Raw genomic sequence first — 8,617 nt, forward strand, 5'->3', positions numbered from 1 at the left:
TAAACAATTAAAAATATTTAATAAAGTATAGCATATTCTTAAGACACTTGCACTTAAGATATTTCTTTACTTTATTGCCATAAATGATCTCTCTCATTTTAGAAAAATTATTGCACGGGCACAAACCCAACACCTCATTCTTATACACAACCAATCAAACATTTACAGCTATTAGATGAAAAAATCCAACCAATAAAACAAAGAAACTAACATTTTAACAAATAAATAAAATCCCCAATTTTCTCTTCACTATTTTTAGGTAACTGGTTCTCCTTCCTTTTGTTTCTATATCAAAATCATTGTCACATAATAAATTTGAAATTTTTCTGATTAAATTTGACATTTAAAACAAATAAATAAACAAAATGTGACATTTAAAATTTACGTGAGTTAGTCATGTTAAAAATGATAATAATTTTTTAAAAATAAGCTTATGAGTTATGATAGGGAATGAAATATCTATGCTATAAGCTATTTTATTCTGTAAGTTAATTACAAAGTTATTTTGCCAAAAAGAATTATTATCTTAATATGATAAAAAATATTTAGTTTACGAAATTATGAATAAATAATAAATAGAAGAATTTTCATATATTTATAGATTTTTTTTATTTTGACTGAAATATATTTATAGATCTTATAAGGTATAATAATCATATGTATTGGTTTTATTTTTATTATAATATTCATGTGATTTTTTATTTATTTTATATGTGTTTACTGAACCAAAAAGTAAAAGAGAAAAAAATAGTCTCCGTTGAAGGCAAAGTATTACGGTGTTAATCTTTAAAAATAGAGAAGCACAAGACATGGTAGAACTTTTGAAATATAGAGAAATAAAAGGAAAGAGATAGGGTAAATGTAAAATATTAGAGGGAAAATCGTGGGTTTTGATTATTTGTTTTAAATACTATTTTTTTATTTTACAGGTTGGATTGATTTAATTTTATTTATTAATTGTAATTTTTTTATTAGTTGTGCGGGAAGGATGAGATGTTAGATTTATCTCCACCTAACAATTTCTCCTCATTTTATTCAGGATATGTGAATCAAAATTTATGTAAAACTAAGACAACTTTAGTTCAAACATTTTTGCTGACTTCTCTTTTACGTTGATCTTACTTTTCATGCATGCTTAGTGTTTGATAAGAAAAGTTGTTTGTAGAAGTAAATGAATCATAAAATTTCTTTACTCTCTTGTCCTGTTATCAGTTAAGTAATTAGCGATAAAGTTGTTATGACATTGTTGTATGTATTAGCCTTTTAAGATGATTTTCCTTTAAATAAAAAAAAGCCAATCATAGGTTCATGATAATTTTAAGAACTTTATATGCAATTTTAAAGAACAAAAGTGCCCAGGCATATGGGCTAATTAATGTCATTAAACTTGGTCTTCACATTGGGACCAATTTTGGGTACAAATATTATGAAGAGCGCCATGGTCATGATTAAGACACTCTTGATAACATATACCTTTTCTTTATTGAAAACAAAAAAAAGGGCCCCATTGTCGGTTAAAAGAAAAGGACTTATGAAAAAGAAGGATAATTGTCGACATAATTTAGATTAATGCTTTTGCACATGCAAAGTTAAATTTCTGTATATGGTGAAACTTGCCAATAAAATCATTTGATATCAAATTTTTCCTTATCCAACAGACACGGTTTAAGAAATTGTTGTCAATCGTTACAATGGAAATTTGGCAATGTAATGAGTGTCCTTTTTAACTTGAGAAAACTGAAAACAAACGTTGAACCATAATATGCAAACCATGTTACCTAACATAACAATAAAATATTCCGTGATAGCTGCTTTCACAAGGTAGTGGTCCTAGACGTAGATGTTTGCCAAAACTAGCACTACATAATGCACAGTCAACCGTGTATATTATAGTCAATAGCCAAGACTAGCTCTTTAATTTAAACAAGTTGACTGAACACTTAGAAAGGAGCTTTTCCCATGACCCTATCTTTTTCCCTTTTTTTTACTCTTTGGTTAAAGATAAAGAGCTTTCCCAGTCCTCATGTACTACCACGTAACTTTTTCCTCCATCTATTATGGCATTGTTTTCTTCCTTCATTTTCAAACATTTTGGATTTGAACGTCCCCGGGGAAGGTGGGGAGAGAGAGGCCATACAATGGGAATTTATTCAATACATTACTTTGTCAACTCCTCCCTCCTTTTATTCTGTTAGATAATGATGGAGGCATTTTTCTTTTTAATCCAAGATATCCTTCAATTGAAAGTCAAGTACGGTACTAAGATTTATTTAAATAAAGAGTAACTTTTCTGAACAAATGTTTTTTTAGAGTTTAAGAATTGGATTTCTGGCCTATTCTTACTAGGCAAGTTGACTGATAATCATGTCACACACCATGTTGATGGAGACATTTTTTTTCCTTAAGATAATTCAAGTAACAACCAACAACTTCTGAAGGAATCAAAGGTGTTATATGTGAAACATCTGTCGGGTGAGGTTGTGTCATTGTGTGTACTAAAACATCTGTTGAGAGTAATCAGTTCCTTAAATAAATATAAGTATCTTGAAGGATTAGTTATTGTCTCCTAGGTCAGGATATCCCATATTCACCCAAGAAAGGTGTTATATGTGACCTTGATGTGAGCTGTTGGTTTTAATACCTCTTTGCAATGCCATATACAAACTTTTAACATCATTTCAAAGGAATATCCATGAGAAGAATTCATGACTACTACTACACAACCACTCAAAAACTTCTGGAGATATCTCAGAGAGCCAATAGCCCCAAATGTACAAAGCAATTGTTCCAACCACCGGCAATTGTTAGACGAAACCGGGGACCAAAGATGGCCATCATAATGTCTTCGGATGCATGTGCCACATGACCCCCTTTAACTTTATCTTTGAATCCCATGTTGCCCTCGCCAACACATGGCACTGTCCCATTCGCTGGGAATTAAATGGCCCTACAAACTTCACCTTCTTGGTCCAACCGACCCGAGGAATGCAACCCCTTTTCTTTCCTTTGCACTTCCACCCAAGACTTGGCCCCGGTCACTCACTGATCACTCTCTTGTTTGTTGTCTTTAGTTCTGTCACTCTCCTATACCTCTTGAACTCAAATTCCAGTTACTTCAAGACATGCCAGGAACATATCTGTCTCATACTTGGACCCATTATTAATTATTAACACTTGGCAACATTTAAGTTTGGACCATAGTTCTGTACACTACCCCCCCTCCGCCAATCAAGTCATGTACTGTGTTCTTTGTTTATTTCTTAATCATCTTGTTCTATCATCTATGAAAAAAAAAAATTCAAAACTGCTTCATGAGGAGTATGTAATCCTTTCATTCAAATTAGTACTGGTATATAGAAAATTTACTTTGCTCGAGGTACTTCTTTTGGCCAGTTAAACTTAAAAATTAATTGGCATTGAATGATAATAGTAAGTTCAGAAGCGGGGGGTACTTACAAATTCAAGAGCATCAAAGTTTCACAAGGTAATAACTAATAAAGTAGTATCACATATTAATTAAGGTCAATCCTGGTAATTTACACAAGAAATTAAAAGGATAAAAGCAGAATAGTGCGATAGTCGAAAATATAACTTCGTTCCAGCTCCAAAATTCTATATGGTCTCATGTTCCGTGCATGTGAAGTAACCCAACTACCTTGACATGTCATAATCTTGAGGGTAAGCAAGCTGCTGTTCTATCTGCCAGCTCAACTTGGAAGCAACACCCTCATGACAGGGAACGTAATCCTGTGAATTAAGCACAAAAATATTTCACTTTCTTCTTTCATATTACCGAAAAGCTGTTAGTTTTGCACCAGAAAAAGTTGATTACGTATACAATTGATTTGATAAGCTTTGATGACATAAATGTGCATATCCTTGGATATCCAAGAAAAGTTTTATTGTGTGCATCTATAAATCTTTCAATTGCCTATTTACATATGCAGTACGAAATCAGAGAAACTTTTGTTTTGATGTGACTTCTCTAATGAAATCAGAGAAAGTGATTTCAAATAAGACAGTTCCTTCAAATTGTGAGAATCAAAATGAATAGGAGTTGTGTAATATGCTCACTAGACTTTTCAAAATGAATTTGAGGTTGATCAAAAGGGTATGTAAGAGTCAACATCTGTTTTATTAAAACAAGATGTAAGTATAGTTTTAGTAAGGACATAATGATATTACCTCCAATTTCTTCACCAACTCTTTTGCTGTGGGTGCTGATACAATTATGTGGCGAGCATTTGGACTGATAAATCCCTCTTCCACAGCTTTGTCAATAAATGACAGCAAGGAATTAAAGTATCCATCAACATTTACTAATCCCACCTACAATTTTTGGAATGTCAAGGCTTATTATTATTAGGCTTCAAGCACAAAACAACTAACTAAAGGGACATGAATTTGTTATTAGTATATATTACCGGCTTGTCATGAATACCAAGTTGTGCCCAGGTTATGACTTCAAGAAGCTCCTCTAGAGTCCCATATCCACCTGCATGTAACTTCCATGAGTTTCTTCAGGAATTGAAGCACAAACATAGGATAAAAATGAGAAAAACAAAATCAAATAGAACAGTTTTACTTATACTTGCTCACCCTGGTAGTAGTAGAAAAAGGAGATTGAAATTTAATTGAATAATTTGAAAACTTAAGTTTAATTCTTTTTTGTTTTTAGTTTAACTGTGATGTTTATGAATCCCCATATCCAAGATTAACTACTCCATGTTGTGTGCATGTCATAGATTTAGCACTACCAACTTCATGCTCAAATGCAATCATGGATTTGGCAATGTCAAGGGGGAGTTCATTAGAGATCATGAATTGACTCTCCTAGGGAATCAACTTTCGTACGAATGACAACTTTGTCTTTGCATGCTCTCTCTCTCTCTCTGTGTCACCAATTTTCAGCATTCAATTATTCACTGAGGATGATAACAACGACCAGTTATAAAAAAAGTCTTTGAAAAGGATCAAGCGTTATTCCGTGTCAGGTGCAGGTGCTAGTTGGAAAGTTATCTCGTGAAAGTTCTCTTGCTTCACTTCCCCTCTTTAACAAAGAAAGGAAATTTGGTAGAATCACGTCAAGGTTGCAACCAAAGTTGAGGAAAAAAATGGTATGTAATTATGTATTCAACCTGAACCATAACGACAGTGTCCCAGAGCCGCAGAAGCTCTAATTTTTAACCCAAGATATATTATTAATATTAAGGGCTCATGTAAGGTCAACATCATTTTCAGCCAGCTTAATTTGAAGGGTTGCTCTCTCTAATCATAGCATTGGGATGTGCCATGAAAGTTGGTTTTGAAGCAGTGTCAAATGGAATCATATCATTAAATTGAATAAAAGAGGCACACAACCACACAAGATGATTGAGATTCTTTTTAAAAATTACTATCCTCCATGCCTCAATGTTTACTTAATTACGTAGACAACTAGTCAACATTATCCATTACGTGTCGTGACTTCCAAATCATCACACAAGTTTATAACGCCTTGTCAAGTAGCTAGCATCCATAATTTGGAGTGGGAAACACATAAATTCTTTAGCCAAAAAGGTTTAGCAAAGAAAAACACCAAAGCCTGTATCAGTTTAAAAAGTATGGAAACTTTTGTAGACAAAACCATTTTTGATGAAAAGCAACATTAGTAGTAGTAACACCGAGAAATCAACGGGAAACATGTCGGTTAACTAGCCTCGAAAGCATCAAACAGAGATATGGTCATTGCTGCACACTATAACAAGGAAAAAAAAATTAAAATTCACTTGCAACATATTTTATCAATTCTTATTTATTATACAGAAAAGTTGGATATTTTTTTATATATTTTAGATGTCAAACACATTGTTTTATTCAATTAATACTTTATAAAATAGTAGTATTAGCAAGATACAACATAATATTATCACTAAACAAAAGGAAGCACATAATGGATATAAACTTTGTACTATTTTTGTTAGTGTGTCGCTGATTCTAATGTGCTAACAAGTATTTTTGTAGGCTAACCTGGTAAGGCAATAAAGGCGTCTGAATGCTTGGCCATCTCTGCCTTCCTTTGGTGCATATCAGCAACAGCTTTTACTTCTCCCACTGTTTCACCAGTTAGCTGCAAAGGGGCATCAAAGCAAAAGAATTCAAAGAAAGAGCCACTTAGTAATGATGAAAGTTGCAGGAATGCGTAATCTGATGCATTTAACCTATATCTATAACATGAAAAGCATTGGCCAAAAGAAAACAAAATACTATCAATAAAGCTGGAAAATAACTAAGATTTCAAAATTGACAACATGGTCATGGAAGGCATGAATAGAAAATCCTTGTTGAGGTTGAGAAACAAATAAAATACTAAGGTTTAAAGCTTGAAGAAAAAAAGGTTTAAGCTTTTTCTAGTGGCTGAAGCACATATACATACCTCTCGAGGCATGAGGGTCTTGGGAATAACTCTGCAAGAGACAACAAGATGACAAATATAGCATCAATGGTGAAAGAGACCAACAAAAGTAAGCACAATGCTTACTAAATTGACTATGAGTTCCTGTTCTTGCCTTTTTCCCAACATCTTTGAGGGGAGAAAAGAGAAAAGGGGAACAAATTAAAAAAGAAACAAAAGTGAAGAGTGTTTTGTGTTACTTACCCGATGACATGGCGACCGCCATCATGAACAGCTTGTGAAACTAAACCCATTAGACCAATGCTTCCCCCTCCATACACCAGATCGATGTTCCTTGAGACCTTAATTCCAATACCATTCAAAATTAAAAACTAATAATCAGTCTTGGAATAGTAACATAATAATAGTGGTGGCTATGATTGTGTATGAGTAATGAATGACCCTTTAGAAAACAGTCCCGTGAGAGTACATTATTTACTGTTTGACTGAAAGTAAAAGGGAAAATGATTCCTCAACGCTCACTCAGCAGAAAGCAATTGTAAAGTCCGTACAGTGTAGGGAAAATGATTCCTCAACGCTCACTCAGCAGAAAGCAATTGTAAAGTCCGTACAGTGTTGAGTTCAGAGCTACTGAACCAAGAGCTCAAGAGGTAAAAATAAAAATGGAGACTTCAAGCTCTAAACACATGAAGAGAAAAAAAAAGTATGCAAAATTTTACAGTTTGAGAATGCTTTTGAGGTTGTTTTGCCTGTCATGAAGAGACATCATCGTTTGCATATGCAAACTAAACTAAGACACAGGTCATTGTTATGAACAAAAGTGACCTTACACAAATATTAATGAAGTTGACAATGGAAGCAAAATATTCAAGACACCATAAGAAAAAAATTAAATTTTTTTGTGATGGAGATTTCGAGGAAAACAAAAGAAAAGCATAATGCGGTTAGAAAAGGAAGGCATGAATATATAGCGTACCAATTCGTTGCCAAGTTCAATGGCAGCATCTTGGTAGGTACTCTTCTTGCCGGGGCTACTCCCACAGAACACACAAATCCTCTTGAACTTTGAATGCCTCATTTCACTTCGTGTATCCATTTTGTTAGTTATATTAACTTTCACAGTCACACACACAACAGATATTTTGTAACGTTTCTGAAACTGAAATGTCTCCCTCCAAATTATGTTCCTATAACACTCCCCTCCACTTGTTACAAACAAGTGAGTGTCACGGAAGCACTAACCACAACAACAAAATTACACTCCTAGAGAAGAGAAGAGAAGAGAAGACTCTATGCTTTCTTTGCTACAACTCTTACACAAGTCTCGTGGCTTTATATAAAACCACGTTGGTCTTCACACGTGACCACCTTAGCGGTTGGCACGCGTGGAATCCTAGTCTCGCGCTCCCACTCTATTTATTACGTATTTCAGAAAGTAATATTTTCTTTTAATGATTAAAAATATTTTAATTCTGTTTATTAGTTTTAATATTTTGACGAGTTTAAAATATAAGTTTGCATTTATAATTTTAAGTTTTTAACAGTAACATATCCAAGTCGTATCAATCAAATGAAAAATATTTTTACATGTTAAGCATGATTTAAAAACTATATATTTTTTTCTCTGTCCTTTTATTTTGTATCTTATCAATAATTTTTATTTAAATATCAACTAAAAATATTATTTAATAATATAAATTATCATAGTTAATAATTTGTATTTGATAATAATAGTTAATATTGAGTAATTGATATCAACAACTATTTTAAAAATGATTATATATATATATATATACTCACATTCAACAAAAAAAAATGGAATTAAATTTTACTAGTAGTAAGAATAGACTTTATATTTTTCAATGCCAATGTTTGTTTCTTCAAGAATGGAATTGTACTTTTCTGCATTTCATGAAGTGACATAAAAATAAATTTAAAAATGACCTTACTAGCTAAATATAAAGTTTTTTATATTATTATTTAATTATGTATAATAATAATATTATTTTTTTGAAATAATTACTTTAAAGTTATATTTAAGGTGGTTTATAATTAGTTGATGGTATAAAATCTTTATATTGACTGTGTATCAAAATTAAACTATGTAAATATTTGTTTTGGTGTTTATATATTTATTAACAAATAATATTGTATCCTTTCATTTTATTCAATTTTTATGTTTGAATTGAATGAGAGAGAGAGAGAGGGACAGAGAAAGAGAGA

The 8,617-nt window shown here is 32.3% G+C and overlaps 1 protein-coding gene across 1 annotated transcript; it reads right to left on the minus strand.

The window, feature by feature from the left end:
• Positions 1-3,387: 3,387 nt before the first annotated feature.
• Positions 3,388-7,702, minus strand: LOC100787375 (cytokinin riboside 5'-monophosphate phosphoribohydrolase LOG3-like). The gene is made up of 7 exons (NM_001254266.3): positions 7,371-7,702; positions 6,638-6,735; positions 6,416-6,446; positions 6,010-6,109; positions 4,425-4,495; positions 4,186-4,329; positions 3,388-3,747 (listed from the first exon to the last, which is right to left on the minus strand). The coding sequence occupies exons 1-7, from the start codon at positions 7,488-7,490 to the stop codon at positions 3,652-3,654; spliced, it is 660 nt and encodes a 219-aa protein (NP_001241195.1). The 5' UTR covers positions 7,491-7,702; the 3' UTR covers positions 3,388-3,651.
• Between the last annotated feature and the right edge of the window lie 915 nt (positions 7,703-8,617).

The sequence above is a fragment of the Glycine max genome, chromosome 3, assembly GCF_000004515.6.
Source record: "Glycine max cultivar Williams 82 chromosome 3, Glycine_max_v4.0, whole genome shotgun sequence".
Taxonomy (NCBI): domain Eukaryota; kingdom Viridiplantae; phylum Streptophyta; class Magnoliopsida; order Fabales; family Fabaceae; genus Glycine; species Glycine max.

Bases quoted from the DNA above. Each gene is read 5' to 3' on its own strand.
- LOC100787375 (NM_001254266.3), bottom strand. From the start codon at position 7,490: ATGGATACACGAAGTGAAATGAGGCATTCAAAGTTCAAGAGGATTTGT. The intron at 6,110-6,415 runs GTATGTATATGT...GCCCCTTTGCAG, and splicing joins AGACCCTCATGCCTCGAGAG to CTAACTGGTGAAACAGTGGG. The intron at 4,496-6,009 runs GTTAGCCTACAA...AGTTACATGCAG, and splicing joins CGCCTTTATTGCCTTACCAG to GTGGATATGGGACTCTAGAG.